The sequence below is a fragment of the Poecilia reticulata genome, chromosome 4 (genome assembly GCF_904066995.2).
Source record: "Poecilia reticulata chromosome 4, P_reticulata-male-v2, whole genome shotgun sequence".
NCBI classification, from domain to species: Eukaryota; Metazoa; Chordata; class Actinopteri; order Cyprinodontiformes; family Poeciliidae; genus Poecilia; species Poecilia reticulata.
The window spans coordinates 7,538,719-7,558,665 of NC_088833.1; the positions used below are offsets into that span (position 1 = coordinate 7,538,719).

The 19,947-nt window shown below is 37.1% G+C and overlaps 1 protein-coding gene across 2 annotated transcripts; it reads left to right on the plus strand.

Moving 5' to 3' along the window:
• Positions 1 to 2,552: 2,552 nt before the first annotated feature.
• rexo1 (REX1, RNA exonuclease 1 homolog) lies at positions 2,553 to 19,622 on the plus strand. 2 transcript variants are annotated; one of them, XM_008415135.3, is made up of 16 exons: positions 2,553 to 2,922; positions 4,703 to 6,507; positions 8,200 to 8,301; positions 9,727 to 9,937; positions 10,013 to 10,146; positions 11,424 to 11,561; positions 11,693 to 11,816; positions 13,302 to 13,427; positions 14,595 to 14,735; positions 14,815 to 14,928; positions 15,012 to 15,085; positions 15,601 to 15,711; positions 16,412 to 16,527; positions 16,603 to 16,741; positions 17,914 to 18,034; positions 18,991 to 19,622. In XM_008415135.3, the coding sequence occupies exons 1-16, from the start codon at positions 2,751 to 2,753 to the stop codon at positions 19,077 to 19,079; spliced, it is 3,717 nt and encodes a 1,238-aa protein (XP_008413357.1). In that variant the 5' UTR covers positions 2,553 to 2,750; the 3' UTR covers positions 19,080 to 19,622. The 2 variants fall into 2 exon arrangements, with proteins under 2 accessions (XP_008413357.1, XP_008413358.1); XM_008415136.3 differs by having other exon boundaries at positions 2,564 to 2,922; positions 10,016 to 10,146.
• The last annotated feature ends 325 nt before the right edge of the window (positions 19,623 to 19,947 follow it).

The window sequence follows — 19,947 nt, forward strand, 5'->3', positions numbered from 1 at the left end:
AGGACACGCGGATCTGAAATATCAAATACCAACCTGTTTGTTACATAACCTCTTTTTCTGCACTGCAGACGTCATAGATGGGGACATTAAATGATGCAACGCCAGGCTGTTTTTTGTACAGTCTGGGGAATATTTGTGAATCTTCATCTGATCCAGAATGGGCATCTAGCTCCCCCTACTGGACAACTCTGATTCTCACGTTTTATGGCGTTACTTTTTATCATGTGGGTCAAAATAGCCAATCAAAAGCAACTCAAGAGCTGACAAGAAGAGCGCACTTGAGATCTTTCATAACCATATGCTCAACAATAAACTAAGCGTGCAATATTTAACTGTAGTCTTATATTTTTGTTGGAAAAGTGCAAATAGATCCAAAACTCAAAACACAGCGCTGCATGCTTGACTCATTAAAATAAAAGCATAAAGTTTGCAGATTATTGCAGGTTTGATTAGAAAAAGTACAAAAATATGTTGTTTTGTCTCTTTCTCTACAAACTCCTGCTATAACCAATAATATGTCAAAATCTGCTTTTCAGTAAAAGCCACAGAATAAACATGATCATATTTGCTATAAAATTTAAGAGAAAAAGTGCTACATTTTGGTAATTAAAAGATGAATACTTGTGTTCTAACTCTAATAGGTTTAAGAGTAGAAACATTTTAAGTTGAGCAATAATATTTTTGCTGGTGGGTTAAAATTTGCATCATTCTTGAATTACAGCCTCACAAATTCAGTTCAGGCCGCATCTTGGACATCCTGTATTACCGCCACCAAATGTTTATTAGTATGGATCATACAGAACTCTATCATCTACAAACATAATACTGAATAAAAAAAATAAAATTTAAACAATAATTAAATCCTACCAAGTAAACTAGTATACTGAAGAAGCTGCGATATGAATGGCTAGCATTTCTCTTTGCCCCAACACTTCTAATTATTTGCTTTTTAATTTTAATCTTTTCAAGGTTTTAGTCAGATAAGAATATACTTTTCCTTATCATATTTCTTACAAAGTAACATAACAAGCTCTGATTACAAAAGCAATTTCCTGTTATTTTTTCCTATTTTAAAGAGTGTCCTGTTAAATCCAGAATGTCAAAATCTTTATATTATTATATCTTCTCTTCTGCTTTTTCCCTCCACCTCTCGTATCTCTTATTTTCATTTGTACCATTGTGCATCTTTAGAATTTTAGAAAAAATCCACAAATCCAACTAAAATGACTTCAAGATGTTAACCTGCTGATAGGCAGCCAATCATTACCTCAACTATCACCTGTCCCTGCACACCTGGGAATAATAACAGGTGTTCAGGAGCTGATAAAAAGCCTGAGCATAAGTCTGGCTGAACCTTGACAGTGGCTGTGCAGGTAGGCATCATTTAAGAAGCTTATGGCTAAAATATGCATTACAGTTTGATATTTTTACTAGTTTGAAAACTGAAATTATGAGAAAATTACATGTTTACTGAAATTGACTGTAATCCAGAGACAAACTTCTATCTGCATCAGTTAAGGTGACATCATTTATAACATTTGTAAATATTTTAATTTTAAGAGGCTCTGTGTTAATAGATGAGTAAATTTTGGACATTTTATTTTGTTGCACTTGCAGACTAAGTATCCTATTATGTTAAAGTAATTCATGTAATCTTGGCATAAAATGTATTTAAAAATGATGATCTGACTCAGTATTTTTTAAATTCCTTTGCTTGTCATTACTTTGTCCTCTGTTTTATAGTTCTCTAAAGGCTTATTGGAATAGTTCTCCTACACTTTGCTGTGATTTGAGCTCCATGTCGACAGAGGAGAAAACTGGAATGGCCTCCAAGCCATGAGCTGGAAGTTGGCGAGTTTTGGCGAAAGCTACAAAATCCAGACTTTGACCAGCTATCCAGACATCCATCCATGTGGGAGGAAATGTCCCTAGAGGGGGAACCCCATATGCACAACCTCATGCTGGAAAAATTAAATATGGATGCTGCACATGAAACAAAAGGGAAAAGTTGCAAACAACCATAACACAGTTGTTTCTAATCTTTTGCATCTTAAATTAATTGAGCACTACATCTGTGAAAATGTACAAAATGCTGACATATAATCAGCTTTTATTGAAGGTATCATGTTGACATCTCTGATTGGTCTGACTTGTAACTTAAGGTGGTCATGTGTCTTGTTTCTGACATAACTAAACCAATGAAGCAGTAGAGGAATACTTCAAAACAATAAAGTAGCCATTTTCAATGTTTGCAACAAGGTGATGACCTCCCACAAAAGTATAGGGTTTTGTGGAGTTTATCCTGTTGCAAAATTAGGAAGTTTTACTAAAAGTGGAAAGCAACATGTAACTTAATCAGTGCTAAACTTTTGAAGCCTCTCCTCTCTAATTTCATGTATGATCATACAATTACAAAGCGTAGTTATTAGTGAACGTCGTGTTGAGACAAACTATAAACAGATGGAAAGCTGAACCTATGATTCAAAAGGCTTTCATTAGAGATATAGCCATGTTTATGACGGTTTTAACGGTCATGGTGTTTCGAGGCTTTTGGAACCTGGTTTCGTTTCCGCCATCTCTCTGACGTGATAGAGTGGCAACTCACGCGAGACTTTCGCTCTTCACATCCAGTCTGTCATGGCGCCTTAGGTACGCTGTTATTGTTCCAGTTTGCTGGTTGTTTGAGAAACCCGACGCGGAAAACAAAGCCCGTGGAGGACGTGCGGGCATGAGACGACAATCCAGAGATAATGTTGAGGTCCACCGGCTTCTTCCGAGGGATTGACTGTCCGTTTTACGCCGACTACAACGACGGCAAAGGCAGTAGAAATGGGTGTAACAGACCGTACTGTCACTTCAGACACAGCCGGCAGAGTCGGCCGTCCTACGGAGACGTTAAAAAGCTGCAGTCTGGACAAAAAGGTGCTAATTTAGTTGAATGTTCACTTTGTCTTCTGTTGTGACAAAATTGAACAGAATATATTCATTACACCTTCCGTGTCCCGTTGCTCTGAAGTGAAAGCTAGGCTAGGTTTCGCTGTGTTTTTGGTGATGCTCCTACCGTTTTGTGACTACTGCAAGCTGAGAGACCATTTTAAAGCTATTTGGATATAACTTTATACCACAAATACATTAGCGCATCCTAATGTACAGCATTACAAAGTGAATTGTGTTGCTTTTTGGTCCAAAGACGGTTTAGGAGAAGTACATCTTAAAAACATTTAACTTAAGTTAAATTGGTTAATTAAAATGGTCTTAATATGTCAGTTAAATTACGAATTTATTTTTTTTTATATTTAAAATGCCAGTATAATATTTTAAAGTTTGAGGATGTAACATGAGAAAATAAATACCTTTACAAGGCAAGTGTTTCTGCAAAAACATATGAACTAAATTTCTTAATCATACTCGAGTATTTGAAAAAAATAAAATAAAGATACTTTTTAAAAATCAGTTTACCTGTCGTATAAAGCTACTTGTATTTCACGGTGTAGGCATCATAAATCATTTTTCTTTCTTGGAAAAATAGAGGTTCACCCCTAAATATACAACCCTGGGAATTATTATAGCACAGACATCTAATAATAAATCAGGCAAGGCTGCTGAGATAAAATAACAAAAAAAGTAAGCACAGGCATCCTCTAATAGAGTCCCAGTAGCAATATTTTTCACTCCTCCTGTAGTTGTCATTATGTTTCTTAGGAGTTTGGTTTTCGCAACATGAAGTGAGTCTTGAAACATCTCTCTTTAAAGAGTCCACCCTTCCTTAAATCCAATATTTGGATTTAAAAATAGCAATTTGCAAGACTCCCTGACTCTTGTTTCTTTCTTTGAGATAGAGTAGTTGCGATTTGTTTTTTACAACATGAATATCTCTCTCCTTAATTTTATTTAAAAGCCTTTTCATCCAAGATTTTCTCTCTTTTTCTATCTGTTCAAACTGTTATTCTCTTGTTTATTTTTCATCCAATTTGTACATTATCTAATGTATAATTTGGGCTGCACAGTGAAGTTGAAAGCTGAAATTAATATTGCTGTTAGGACAGATGACCAATATTTACCACTATTGCATATTTTTCCCTACCTACCACATTGTGAAAAAACAATAACACAACTTTTGTTTTTCCCTTTGCTTCAATTAAACACCCCACAATCCTGCGCTGCATCACTTTGGTCGTCACACGACCAAACAAAAACCACATGGTTCCTGAAACGCGCACACACACACACACACACACACACACACACACACACACAAATGGCAACAAAATGGAAATAGACATTTGTTGTTAATTAATGTAGGATTCATTCCATGCAAAAAAACCGTAAAAACTTTTTAAAAATCTGCATTTGTCATGTCAATATTTAAAAAGAATGTTGGTTCTGCATGCCTTGAGCCAAATCTTCATGAGTTATTGGGAGGAAAGTTAAACTGCAAAAACAGTCTTACCAAGTAGTGTTTTTTTTGTCTAAATTCTAGTGGAAATATCAAAGCAAGCTTGAAATAAGATGCAAGAAACTTACAAAGTACCAAACATATAGGGGTTGTTTTAGGTAATTAAATCCTTAATATTGATAAAAATGTGCTAGTCCCATTGGAATACAATTTTACTATTAACGACATTTTCTCATGTAATAAGTTAAAATCAGTCGATACCAGTCAATATTGATAATTATTATTTTGTTGCTGTGTTTCTTGCAGACCAGGGTTATGATCCCTTCAACCCAGAAGTAGTGAGACCTCAGGAGCAGCAGAATGGGCAGCCTGCTCCTTCTGGGGACCTCAGCGGCGCCTTGGAGATGGTCAACAAAGCCATCGAGGAAGTCCGTGGCGAGGTGGAGCGAGAACAGCGGAAGCTCTTTCGGATCGGAGATGAGCCTTATAGTCCCCCTGAGAAGACCGGTTCGTCTTCATCCAACTTCGCTAAAAGCCAAGCACCGGCCTCGCACCTTCCCTACGACCCTGGGAGCTATCAGATCACATCGGGAGGATATGATCCCACCCCGGGCTGCAGCAAGTACACCTTGGATTCAGACAGTCAGAGGTCCAACAGCAGCAGCTCTATGGAATATGTTCCCACTTCCCTGAAAAAGCCTCAGTCTCGGACACAAGTGCCCTGTCCTCCCCAGAGCCCCAAGTATCTGAACACTGCATCCTCTGCAAAGTGCAAATACACTCTGGACAACTCTAGGCCATCTACGGATATGGAGTATGACCCTCTGTCCAACTACTCTGCAGGGATCGCAGTGAAAAACAAGAGAGACGAGGGTTCCCATCCAGTTAAGACTGACTATAAGAAGGCATATCGGCTGGATGCTTCAGATAAGGAGAGTGGCACAGCTGGGAAAAAGCCACAGCAGGCGAGTATAGACTTAAAAAAGTACACCATCTCCGACTCTGATGGGGAGAGCTCTGGAACGGAGTACCGACCCACATCGCTTAGCAATCTCCAGCAAAGAAAGGCAAACATTGTGTCGGCCAGAGACGCTGTGGGGAAAGACACAAAAGACAGGAGTAAAAGTATAAAGGGCGCTCTTACACAGAGGAACAAGGAGGAGCTTGCACAGGACTTAGACTCACAGGAAAATACCAAACAAAAGGAGAACTTGGAGAAAAAGAAGCTGGCTGATCAAAGTGGTCATGGTAAAATTAGCAAACCGGAGAAAACACAAAATATTGATAAAGAAGGAAAGAAATCATCTGGTGTTAAAAGTAGCAGTGGTAGCAGCAGTAGTGCAAAAGACAAATTATCATGTAAGAACTTTAAGCAAGACTCTGCAAAGAAGGAGAACAAAAATCAGAAAGATCACAGTAAAAACACGCTAAAGGTGAAAGATAAAGTTCAGAGAGAAGGCAGGGATGAAAAGAGATATGAGACCAAGAGCAAGATGGTGGAGAAACTTAAGAGAGCCTTAAGTGAACAAGACAAAGACGCACGAGATAGCAAAAAACTGAAACCATCGGACCGTGAGAAAGACCAAAGCAAGAATAAAGATAGCCAGCACAGAAACGGTAAACTGGACAGCAGTAGAAGAGAAAAGGACGTTAAGAAAAGCAAAAGCAGCTCCAGCAGCTGCAAGGGGAGCCCTGCTAAAGCGAAGCAAAGCGCCAGCTCATCAAAAAAGAAACTCAAAGACAAGAGTCTGAGTCTGAGCCATGCAGATCTGTTCGGAGACGAGAGCCCTGAGGAGGCCGACCCGATGGAGTCAGACTACGATGACGAGTCGGAGGAAGTTCTGGTCAGGAAATCAGCCGACGCATTAAAGAGGGGACTTCTAAGCAAGAGGAAGGCTTCAGAGAGGACGCCATCTTCCTCTGAGGACGAGGCCGACGGGGAACCGGAACGCAGCAGGTCGAGCTGGGAGGAGCCTGACGATGTCCGAGTCGACTTCTCCATGTTTCAGGACGATCTGGACTTTGACTCGGATCCGATGGAGGAGTGTTTGCGGATCTTCAACGAATCCAACGATGTGAAGAAGGAGGACAAGGGACGGCAAGCAAAGCAGGTGCTGCTGTCTTTCGTCTACTTCTCTTTTACTTTTCATTCATTTTATAACTTCCAGGGGTGCACAAATTTATCAACCAGCCGATTTATTGATTGATTAGGGAGATCTGTGATCAGCCAACACTTACATGTGAAGCCGGCCCACCAGGTCATATCTGCATGTTTACAGTTAATAATTAAACAATTTTACCAACTTAGTGACTTTCTAGCTATATTTAACAACATTTCAGACAAAAAAAAAATGCAGCGGCCAAAATCAGAATCGGAAACAGGCTTTTAAAGATCGGTAATCCGTGATCGGCCAGAAAGCTGCAATCAGTGCACTCCTAATAACTCAGTGAAATAACACAAAGTCTTGCAAAGTATTTTTGTTAAATTTTTTGTGAAAATATGTGCGAGAGAGCAAGGCAAAAGTAACTTGCAAGTAATTTTTCAGCAAAATATAGATGCTTGTTTTGAGTCAATATTGATAAAAAATTACTAGTTCCACTGACAGATTTTTTCACTTATACCAACTAGAGGTGTGCCGATCGATCGGTCACCGATCATAATCGGCCGATTTTTGTGAAAAAGTGCATGATCAGCGATCATTGGCTCTTGTTGCCGATACCGATCACCTGCATCTCATTTTGCAGCCTATATGGAGGATCAGATAGCAGATAAAGCAGCGCACAACTACAAAGACTCACCCGGATTAGCATGACGGTCAGAAAGCTAAACAAATAACCCGCAAAATTATTTAAGTCTTCGAGCTGAGGTGTAAGACGCTGGTTCTGTTCTCGCTGTTGAACCGCTGCTACGCTCTACAGGTAGCAGCGTACTGCTTCTGCTGCACCTGGTAGTGACTCTCACACCGAACCTCTGCTTAAAGCTGCAGCATCTAACCTAAAAAAATACATTTTACATAAGTATTAAAACTTTCACTGACCTAACATGAGACAGATGATCTCTGAAAAAATTATCGATCTCCTCCCTGCTCTGCATAATTACTCCGCTCAGTCAGAAACAGCCACTCAGAACTAGCAGTAATCAGCTAGCCGCCATGCTATCAGGAAGTTTTCATTCAGTAACTCCGGATTATTTATTGTAACGGATCCTGTATTTGCCTTTGAATGTTAAGTTTTATACTTGAATTTTTTTGGCAATGTTGAGAGGTTTTATTTTGGCTCTTTGCATTATTTAGCCTCTTCAGAGTCTTCATACGTTTTCAGTCTGTTAAAGATAGTATTACCGATAGCAGTACAATTTGCAGAATTAATGTTTTGTTTAGTTTTCTTCTTGGAAAAAGTTATTAAAAACAAGTTTTTGTCTAAATTAAGGTGAATTCATGGTTCCTTTTTCCACATAATGTAACCGGTAGTGTTTATGATAAAAATAAAAAAAATAAAAATTATGTGATCGATATCGGTGATTGGCCCTCATGGGTGATCGGTATCGGCAGGAAAAAACCTGATCGGCACATCTCTAATACCAACATGTTATAAGTAAAAACATTTGTCAGTGGAATTAGTAATTTTTTAAAACAATATTAAGGCGTTATTAACGTAAAACAATCTCCTAAATTTCGCTGAAAAGTTCCTTGAAAGTTAAGTTATTTCAAGTATTTTCACAAGAAACTAGACAAAAATATTTAATATTTTGTTGTTTTTCAGTTCAAGCATGGTAGTTATCTGTTCTTCTTTTCCTCTTTCAGGCTTCCAGGGATTCAGAGGAGGAGAGAAGCACAGATAACACTTTAACCACACTCTTCCCCGGCCAAAAGAAGAGAGTGTCCCATTTCGTTGCCAAAGGAGATGTAAGTGAGACACTTTGGAATTGTTTTAATTCTATGGTACATTTTTATTTTATGTGCAAACACTTCCTATAACTTTAGTCACTCACACACAGGTAATCTTTGCAAACAATGATGGTATTTTGAAGAATCAACATCAAGCTTTGTGTTAGTAGATGGAAGAACAGGAACGTCTGAAATATCAACTGAATCAGAGGGAGTTTCTTGTTTACCTTTTAAAGTCTGACTTTTATGTGAAGAGTGGGAAAAATCCCCAGTAGTGTGATGTTTACTTCACACCGTTCTGTGATGCTTTTATTTCTAAATTGAGGTGAAGCTTCAGGTGGTGGCGACAGAGAAACGAGGAAGTAAAACCAAGATATGAAACATGTACCTGTAAATCAGAGCTCAGGGGTTTTCCTGATATGATTCAGTGGAAACATTCCAGAGATGCTCTGATGAGGTTTCTGTGTCATAAAAGTCTCTCTTTAAAGCTAATTCTGTACTTTGATTTTATTTTAGAATATTAGTATTCTAAGAATTGAACATAGTACTAGAACAAACTCAGAGAGGCAGAGTTAAAGTCATACTAAGAAGATGTAATTTTCTTTTCTTGTAATTTATGGGATTTTAAGCCCCTCACAATAAAAAATTACTTTGTTGAGGGTGCTGTGTGTGGCGCAGGGGTTGAGCACAACCTGCATATGGAGGCCTTAGTCCTTGACGCGGCTGTCGCAGGTTCGATTCCTGGCCTGGTGACCTTTGCCACATTTTGCTGCCAGTTCAGTATCAAATAAAGGCCACTAGAGCCAATAAAACATTTTAAAAAAGACTTTGTCCTGTAAATTTTTTTTAAATCTAACCATAAATATATGAAAACGTACTACTAATCCCTCCATGTTATCACCATTAAACAAACTAGTATTTTGTCTATTTTAGTAAACGTGAAATAAGACAAAACTAACTTTGAAGTAACTTTTCAGGAAGACATAGAAGCTCATTTAAGTCAATAATTCTTTAATATTGATTTAAAAACAAAAGTACTAGTTCCACTGGCAGATTAATTCACTTATAACAAAACATGTTGCCATGTTATAAGTGAAGTAATCTGCTGGTGGAACTAGAACTGGGTTGCTAGGTGACGGGCTGTGCTAGGGTTGCTAGGTAACGGCACAGTGCCCCTTGATTTTGAAATAACTATATAAAAAAAATCTGCCATTGGAACTACTACTTCTTTTTAATCAATGTTAAGGAATTATTAACTTAAAACAAACTTCTATATCTTCCTGAAAAGTTACTTTTAAGTTAGTTTAGTTTTGTCTTATTTCAAGTTTACTAAGATATCTTCACCAGAAACTAGACAAAAATAGTGTCAATTTAGTGTTGTTTTTTTTCAGTGATGTGTTCACATACTTTCATAATACCAATATTTTTGTTGTTACTTTCCAGACCGATGCACCTTCGAAGACGGTGGTCCGGCCATACAAGCGGCCCACTCCGCAGGAGGTCTGCTTCCAGCGTATGCAGCTGGCGCAGCAGCAAGCCGCCCAGCTTTCAGCGTCAGTCAAAGCTGCCTCACAGAGCTCAACCTCCGGCTTTGCCGGGGAGAAGAAGAGAATCGCTCACCGGCCCAATCCTCAGATAACCTCCACCAAGACGAGTAGGACGCCTCCCGGCTTCGGTTGAAAGTTTGTGCTTGGCTCTATAATTAGTCAAATGTTGATGTTTGTCCCAGCAGGTCCAGCACATGGGAAACCAGCTGCCAGTGAGACTCCCCAGGGGGTGAAGAGCCAAACCACAGCTGGCATTCTGTCCAAAACCTCGTCTACAGTGGCGCAGAAGAGGACGGCACACACACCCACCATGAAGGTGGTTTTTAACTATTCATGTCAGGCGTTTTTTGATAATCTTATGGATTATCTAGTGCCTCTTATGTTTTTTATTTCTGCACAGTGCTAGAAATCTCAAGTAGACTGATTAGGGACCAAAGTTGCAACATTTGTTACATTTTCAGATGGTACAGTTTGCTTTCACACTGCAATGTGTCAAACAAACTAAACTATTTCAAAAACCTGTTCACTCCCTCACCTGTGGTGGCGCTGTAGCAAGAATTAATGAAGGAAATGACACGAAAGCTTCTGAACAAGAAACTGAACGCAACTTCCTTTGCAAAAACACAATATCTCAAGTATTTTTCTATAGTTTATAGTACAAATATCTTAGTACTCTTGAAATAAGACTAAACTAACTTTCAAGTAACTTTTCAGCAAGAAACAGGAGATTTTTTAAGTCAATAATTCCTTAATATTGATTTAAAAAGTTTTAGTGTTACTGACATGTTATTTTTCTTTTAACATGGGGAAAAATGTCTTGATTTAAGTGAAATAATCTGCCAGTGGAACTATTACTTTTTCATTAATAAGAAATTATTTACTTAGAACAAGCTCTTCTAGCTTGCTGAAAATTACTTTTAAGTTAGTTTTATGTCATTTTGATATATTGCACAAAACCTAGACAAAATACTTTGAGATTTTGTGTTTTTGCAGTGTTCTTCACAGAATGTAAATGGAGTAGTGCCAGATTTTTGTAGTTGTAGGACCACAAACCATTTCTTCTGCTAGGGCTCAACTCACGTGTTTGTTTTTATTGTAATTACCCAGAATTCCCTGTGCTATCGTCAGTATCCTGCTGTTGAAGCGATCTCCAACTAGTACCAGTTCCACTGGCAGACTATTTTAGTTTAATGTGAAAAATATCTCAACTAATCTGCCAGTGGAACAAGTATTTTCTCATCAAAATTAAGGAATTACTGACTTAAAACAAGCTCCTATTTCTTGATGAAAAGTTACTTGTAAGCTAGTTTGTCTTATTTTAAGTGTAATAATAAGATATTTGTACTAGAAACTAGAGCAAAATACTTGGTAAGATTGTGTGTTTTTGCAGTATAGGTAGTAATGTGGTTCGCGTCAGATTTTGTTGGCGGATTCACACCTCCTAAAGCAAACCGGACATTTTAGGCAAACACGCTATAGTTGGATTAAAGCAGACTAAACTGAGCTGGTGTGAATGTTCCTTAAAATCTTCTAAAGGTTTTAAGAAACAATGTGTAAATTCAGATCTCTGCATGTTTGCTTTTTTTCCCCCAGAGCTCCTCCATGAGGCGTCCGGTCATCCCCACTGAGTTCGGGGCGAAAGTTCCCACCAACATCCGCCAGCGCTACCTCAACACGTTCATAGACGAATGTGTCAAGTTTTGCCCGTCAGAGGAGGCTGCATTTCAGATGGTGTGAACATTTTCTCTTCTTTCTGCTCTGCTCGGTTTGTGTCATTTATTACCAGAACCGCTTGTTGGACTGATTGTGGTGGATGTTTGGTTGGCGTTTTCGCTTAAAGATGGTTGTGACGGTTGTTTCAGGCCCTTGATGAGGAGAAGCTGGTGTACGAGCGCAGTAGCAGTAAAAACATCTACCTCAACGTTGCCGTCAACACGCTGAAGAAGCTTCGGGGCAAAAGCAGCTCGAGTTCGTCGCCTGTCAAAAGTATGTAGTCTCAACTTCCATCTATAAAGTTTAAATCCTGTTATGGTTTTATAATAATTTAAAAAATGTATTTCATTTTTTCCATTTTTATTTTTGACATATTTGCTTTATAATAACTCTAAGAATCAATTCACAACATAACCTGCAGCTTCAAAAGCAGCAAAAGGAAATGGTTTCTTACATTAAAACTCAATAAAATACATTAAAATCGAGTACTTTCTGCATTATATTTAATAATGAGGATTTTATTTGTACTCTTCCCCTGACTGATACCTTTTAAGCCTGTCAGGAAACTATGGCTTCATCTGAAAGATGCTAAGCAGCAAATGTCAGATTTGATTTAATCAGATTCACTGTAATAGATGTTATGTTTGAACTAGGTCTGATTAATAAATCATTTTTGTTTCTTGAAGATTTAATTTCTGGATAATTTGGATTTTTTTCACCAATGCAGCCGTTGGGTTTCCATAGTTCAGAGTGATGTCAGCACAGAGCCACCATCTTGTTTGACAAGCGTGATTTACAGCTTCCAATTATTTGGACTTTCAATTCAGGTCAACTCTACGACAAATTATTAATTCATATTTTAAGATAACAGAGTCAAAATAATGTGAGAATAAAGTCATAATATTACCAGAATAAAGTCGTACTACCAGGAGAATGAAATACTAATTTTATGAGAAATTTTAAATTAGTGAAACATTATAGTGAGGAATGTTGAGCAACTTGTCAAGTTATACTTTGTTACAAGATTTACAGATAAAGAAATATTTTATCATGACTTTGAAATGATTGAGCAAACAAATTTGTCTGTTTTAAAGAAAGAACCACACGAATCACAAAGCTTTTTCTCATAAAAACTACTTTTTAAAAATGATTTTAACGTTTTCTTCTAGTAAAATTGCATCTTTATTTTGCTAATATTATGACTACATTCTCATAAACAAACATTATTGTAGCTTGATACTCTTTTATATAACTAATAAAAGGAATGACTTAAATAAGTCACTTTTTCAAACTACTTTCTGTCATTTGTAATTTCTATTTTAGAAAAAAACTTATTTAAATCCGGTTAGAGATTTTATTTTTAAGCCAAGTCGCCCAGTCATAGTTTGAACTCAAATGGACTGAAATCGGAAATGGATTATATTGATTTTCTATTATTATCTGATATATCTTAGTTTTTAAATTATTTATGTTCATCAGAGTTGTTTGTAAATCAAATTTTATTTGCATAGCACATTTCAGCAACGAGGCGGTTCAAAGTGCTTCATGTCATAAAAAAAACACAAAAATCAACAATTGAAACATGACGATTGTTCGATTGTAAATATATTTTCAGATTTTTTATGGTGGATGAGGAAAACATTTTATCCGAATTTGTTACAAGAAATGCGAGGAAGTGAATATTTGTGTGTTGTACAGCTCCTCTGCTTTATCATTAATGAAATGACAGCCAGTGGATCTGTTTTGCATGTTCTGCAGAGGATTCTGGGCTTGCAGCTAAGCGAAAGGCTCAGTCGCATGAGGAGGTTCTGGGAGGTCGTCTTGCAGCCACAACCAGCTTCACTGTCAACCGGTCGGGCAAACAGCAGGAGGAGAAACTCTCCGGTAAAAAAAAACACATGGCCTCCATTTCAGATCAGATGACACATGTGCTTGTTTCTCTCTTCGTGTTTGTGTTTTTCTGGATTCAGCTCTTTATGTGTCACTTGATCACATGCTTGGCAGCAGAAAATGCAGATTATATCTCTAAAAAAACAAAAAGTAAAAACAGTTTTTCCCTGTGAGGTGCTGTTTACAGTGTAGAAGCAGTTTCACAGTAGCAGGTCTGTTCAAGCTGCCATGTGACAACCTGAGGGTCACCAACCCATGACCTCATGCTAACGGCGCTCCAGCTACATAACAAGAAAATTACTAAACTAAATCTTTTCTGATCCCCAAGTTTCCTTTTTGAAGTTTGTTTCCTTTTTGCTTTTTATTGAAAGAAACTGATTAGGAAACATTTTCTCTTGCCTGATTTTGTCATTTTTTGTTACTTAAATCAATGTATGAATGATAATTTTATCTGTTACTCAGAACTTTAGTAGACTTTTTTTTACCAAATGTTTTTTTTACTCCTAGTTGAGGAATTTTTTGGTTGGCTTCTTTTTACTTTTGCTCAAGTAAGAGTAGCACTGCTTCAACATATTTTTACTCAAGTAAAAGTAAAAAGTAGCCATTCAAGAAATTTCTTAAGTGAGAGTAAAAAAGTATTTGAGTCTACTCAAGTTTTGAGTAACAGATCAAATCATCAATCATTTAAAATATTAAAATTATATCATCAAATGGACAAAATTATAGAATTAAGTGGAAATGTTGGCATTTTAAGGACGAAAATGACAATAATTCAGATAAGAAACAAAAAATAGCAAAGTCAGGCAAAAGAAAATGTTTCCAAATAATTTTCTTTCAGTAAAAACTTATGAGACTCTTAACAAAAGCTGCAGGTGTGAGTCTTTGTCTGGTCAAATTTTTGATTAAAACATGTTTGTTTTTCATTCAGTGGGTAGAAAATCCAGAAATATTATGAAGTAGAAATATTTCATAATAAAATTACTGAAGTAAAAGTAAAAAGTACAGAGTAAGTTAAAAAAAAGTTACTCACGTAAATGTAACTAATTACTAACCAGCTGTGGATATTTCTGGATATGTGTTGCATATGGGAAAAGTCAGATTTGTGTCTCATTTTGTTTTAGGAGACTGATAGATTTAGTTGTTGCTCTGCTGTTTGTATAGGCGCCAGCCTTTACAGGAAGCTGCAGGCGTACCTGATGACAGAGGAGCAGCTGCAGGAGCACGGATACCCGCGGCTGAACCCCGAGGTCTCCGGCAAGGCCGTCATCTACAACCAGCCGGAGAGAAAGATCTGCCCCGACCGTGAGGAAACACGCAGCGCCGTCCGTCTCAAACCAGCACCACGCTTTCAGCTAACAGGTTTATGCTAATCTTCCTGCAGCGTTCAACAGGATATGCTGCCGCTGCGGCGCCGAGTATAAGGTCAGCGTCAACGGCAGCTGCGTCCGCAGAGAGGAGTGCAGCTACCACTGGGGGCGTTTACGCAGGCACAGAGGTAAATGCTCTGAGTTTTCTTTCCTCCTGAATTTTCTTTCATTCTGAGTCGGTCGTCTCCTCAACGTGTTTTATTCTCCTCAGTCGCCGGCGGCTGGGAGACGACATACAGCTGCTGCTCGGCTGCTGTCGGAGCTCCTGGATGCCAGATATCAAAGGTATCACAACAAAACGATGATATATTCATATATTAGAAAGATATGTACTCAAAGATTATTCTAGAAGTAGTAAAACACTAAAATAAACATTCACATGTTACGTTTATCAGCTGGACAAACAATAAAATTAATTATCCAACCATTTCATTGTTTAGAAAGAAGTAATTAAGTGTAACCATGTCACTTTATTATTTTTAATATTGGATTTGATTTTTTTAGTGCTATATTAGTAGTATTATAATAGCGTTAATAGTGGTATTAACTTATTTTAGTTACAGATGCTAAATCTTAAAGCTGTGTGTTTATTTAATTGTATAGTTTTTATTTAACTATTGTTATTTATTAGTTTATTTATGTATTACATCTTTTATTTAATGTTGGTTATTAAGTATCATAAATCAGATTAGTCAAGATATTGCTTTGGATTTGTAGGAAAACGTTTTAAATCTTCATGTAGCTCCTTTACTTGTCTAATATTCATCTCTGATTGTTTAATTTTCTCTGCGTTTCCATAGCAACATGTGCAGGACGGCCGTAAAGAGTCCCTGGACGGCTTCGTGTCGACGTTCAGCAAACCGCTGCCACCAGACGGAAACGGCGGAGTGTTCGCTTTGGACTGTGAGATGGTGAGTTGGAGCCAATCAGGAAGAAAAATCGCCTCGAGTCGCTCTGTAAACCACGGCTGGGCAGCTTGGCTTAATCAGAAAATCCCTGATTTTTTTTATGCCATGTGCAATTTTAATAGATTTTTTTTTTCCTGCCCGCTTTCTTTCCTAAAAAAAAAAGACGTTACTGAAATATTTTTTAAAAATGACTTTTAATTCAGTCATCTGTTCTATCAGTTGTACAACGGAGTGTTAGAGCCAGGATACAAGAATTTTTGTTTAATTAGGAGAATATTGGTATAAAATAGGCTATTTCACTAGAAAAAAAAAATTTTTTACTGTAAAAAAAGTTTTTTAATAAGAAATGGTTTAGTTATCAGGATCTCCTCAGTCAGAAATCTGAGGTTAAAGTCAGAATTCTGAGAAAAAAAATAAAAAGTCAGTTTTTTTTTTTCCATCTATCCTAATCCTCTTCTGCAGACATTTGACATTTATTTTGGGTCAGGCGACATTTAAAATAAATGCTGCCGGACACATTGTGGCGTAGAGTTGACCCCAGTTCAAAGTCCAAATAAATAAAAGTTGTAAAAAACAAAATAAATCCTGATTTACCAAAAATTAAATCCCTCAAAAACATATATATGCAAAAATAAATGAATAAATATGGTAAACGTTAGCGTAGCTTAGCTTTAATTGGTTGTTTTCCTGTCTGTGTGATCAGTGCTACACTAAGCAGGGCCTGGAGCTGACCAGGGTCACCGTCATCGACTCCGAGATGAAGGTCATCTACGACACGTTTGTGAAGCCCGACAGCAAAGTGGTCGACTACAACACACGGTGAGGGAATAGGAAGCGACTCCCGGCGCCATCTTGGATGGCTGCAGGTGTGACGAAGCTGCGTCTCTCTCACAGATTCTCAGGCGTCACTGAGGAAGACTTGGTGAACGCCACCATCACCCTGAGAGACGTTCAGGCGGTTCTGCTCAGCATGTTCAGGGCGGAGTCCGTCCTCATCGGACACAGTCTGGAGAGCGACCTGCTCGCACTCAAGGTGACCTTCATCATCCTCTTCATCGTCTTCTCCAGCCGCTTGTTGTTTGAGCTGCAGAAATGCCTGCTACACTGAAAAAACACAAAATCTTACCAAGTATTTTTAGTCTAGTTTTTACCGCAAATATCTCAGTACATTTGAAATAAGACTAAGAAATTAATAACAAGATAAAGGAGCTTGATTTAAATCCATAATTCCTTAATATTGATGAAAAAGTTCTTATAAATACACTTATAACAAGATATATTTCCCATGTTTTAACTAGAACGTTTTTATCTATACTTTTATTGACTTAAATTAAGTCCTATATCTTGCTGAAAAGTTACTTGTCTTAATTCAACTTTACTAAGATATTTGCACTAGAAATTAGACTAAAAATACTTGGTAAGATTGTTTTTGCAGTGTATGTAGTTTTTAAAAATGGGTCATTTAATTTGTGACAAGGTAAAAAAAAATATGCCTGCAGGTAATGCACAATCTGTCATTTATATTCTACTTTATGTTAAATGAAGTAGAATTTTATTAAATTGATTACAAAAATAGTTTTAATTTCATCATACACCATTGATGATATGTTTAAGGTGTTTATTTCAGTCGATTTGATGATTTTTATTTAGAGAAATTTGAATCTTATGCAACACAAAAAATGTTTTTGTTCCAGAAATGTTTTATTTTTTACAGAATCATGAAGAAAACTGCGGCCTCATGACTTCATGCAGATTTTAAATGGTCAAAGTTAATTTCACCAGTTTTATCCAGTTTAATTTATAACTTTTTGAGTTTTGTTTGTTCTCTTTGCTTATCTAGTTGGTTATTTTGTAGATCAATTATTTGTTTTGCTAGTCTGTAATGTTTGTTTTGTTTTGCAGTATTTGGTGAATAATAATAATAATAATAATAATAATAATAATAATAATAATAATAATAATAATAATAATAATAATATCGCCTTTCTCGAACTGAAGTCCATAAATGTAACTAATTGAGGACGAAAACTGCTGCTTTAACGAAAATCTGCAACTTGTTGCACAAATTGAACGTCTGACAGAGCAATCTAGTCCCTTTCTGAGATAAAAATGTTTTTCTTTCCGGTAAACAAATTGACTAAAAACAATATTTTTAAAGAGTAAGGTTTATTTTACAGATTTATTTTATTTCCTGTCTGTTTCCAGCTCATCCACAGCTCAGTCGTAGACACGGCCATCGTTTTTCCTCACCGCCTCGGTCTGCCCTACAAACGTGCCTTGAAGACCCTGATGGCCGATTACCTCAAACGCATCATCCAGGACAACGGTGAGAAAATCCACCAGACAACCTGTAGATACGCTTTTCTTTTTTTAAGCTGTGCAGTTAGAACAACTTTTTCTTTTTCCAACAAATATTTATTTTATCTCACTATGTCTCACTAAATATGACTTTGTTGAAAAATACACCGACTTTACTGCCAAGTGGCAACAAAAAAGTCAAACAAACACAAATCTTCTTGTTATAAGTTCAACAAAACTAAAACCCAACAAAGTTGTAAATAAAACAGAGACAAATAGACTAATTCTGCTCCAGATGAATATTTTGTTTCTTGGGTTAGTTTGTGTAATACGCCCAAATCACCAGCAGATGTCGCAGTTGCTGTTGTGGAAGCTTTTACTTTATTTATAGTATGCTACTCCAAATCATAATATTTTTATTAAAAAGGTTCAAATTTTCCATTAGCTTAATTTGTCCAACTTGTTTGATGATTATTGATCTGGAAATTGTCGTCAATGCTGTTTGTGTTGATAAGTATGCCAGCGTTTGTCTTTTTTTTCAGTGACAAGTCTGAAGAATTTGTCATGTTGATAATGAGAAATCATAAAAAAGAAAGATTTAAAGTGCCAGCAGCAAAACTGGGGAATAAAAACACAAACTGCTTAAATTCTGGTTTTGTGATGTTTAATGTTCTATTAAATGATTAGAAATTAACTCCGTCATTAGTCTGGATTCAGAAATCCTGAGCTCTGTCACAGCTGTGAATAATAAATCTTATATTTTTAAAAGCTAAAAGTTATTTTTTTCCAGTGTTTCTCATCCTAATAGCAATTAGCCAAAGTGTTTCATTCTTAATAAATAAAAGTCTAATTAATCTCTTCGCCCATAAGGCTCCTACCTTCACAAACGTCATTAATTTCCTCCTCACCGTTTGCTCACATGATCAGTGTTTCCTCCCGTTTCCTAGCAACCAGGGGTGGCTGACCTTGTGCTTGTGTTCGCAGTGGAGGGCCACGACTCCAGCGAGGACGCGTCGGCCTGCATGGAGCTGATGATATGGAAGATTAAAGAGGACGCAAAGGTCAAGAGATGACCCTGACCCTCCAACTCTGCGTCCACGGTGATGACCTCCGGCCTCCAGCACTCGGCAGGTGAGGGAGGATAAATCCAGCAGAGTCGTTGGTCGTAGGAGAGGAGAAACTCAACCAGTAAAGCAATAGGAACCTGAGTTAATGAACGCTGATTTCTTTCTGTTGTTACTACTTTAGATTTAAATTATGTTTGCTGGAAAGTATTTTTATTTGAGCAGTGTTTCTTTCACCCCTCAAACTTGATGATCGTAAACTTTCTATGGAAGAACTTGAAAAGCAGGGGCATTGTCTCAACTGTACTGATTAACAAATACATATATGTATATATATATAATAATATTCATGCTGGGCTATCTCCAGCATACATTGCACTATAATATAAATGCTCTTTTTGTACAGGGCCAAAGTCCGAGAACCTCATATGTGCTGTGATGTATTCACTTCTAATAGAAAAACCAGTTACTTCTTCTTAGTTACACTTAAGTGCATTAATGTCTTAGTCTGTTGATGGTTTCTATAAATAAACGCTCGTTTTTTCACTCACACCTCCTAGTTTTCTACCACATGCTTATTAATGCCATCAGTTTTCGAAGGTGGCTTCCGCAGCTTTTAGTTACTGGGTTTAGTGGGTTGATTAAATGTGTTGAAGAAAACACATTAAAATCACTGATATCTCAATCTCTGCATGACGAAAACGACACAAATCTCTGAGGATCGATGAGGCAAAACTCGATCTCCATCATGAAATGGAAAAGTCCAAACCAAGCTAACCGGGAGAAATAATTCAGTTATCAGTTATTTTCATTGACAGTGACTTAAAATATACAGTAGAGCTGTAAATGTGCTGTAAAGAGTTTACTTTGTATTTGT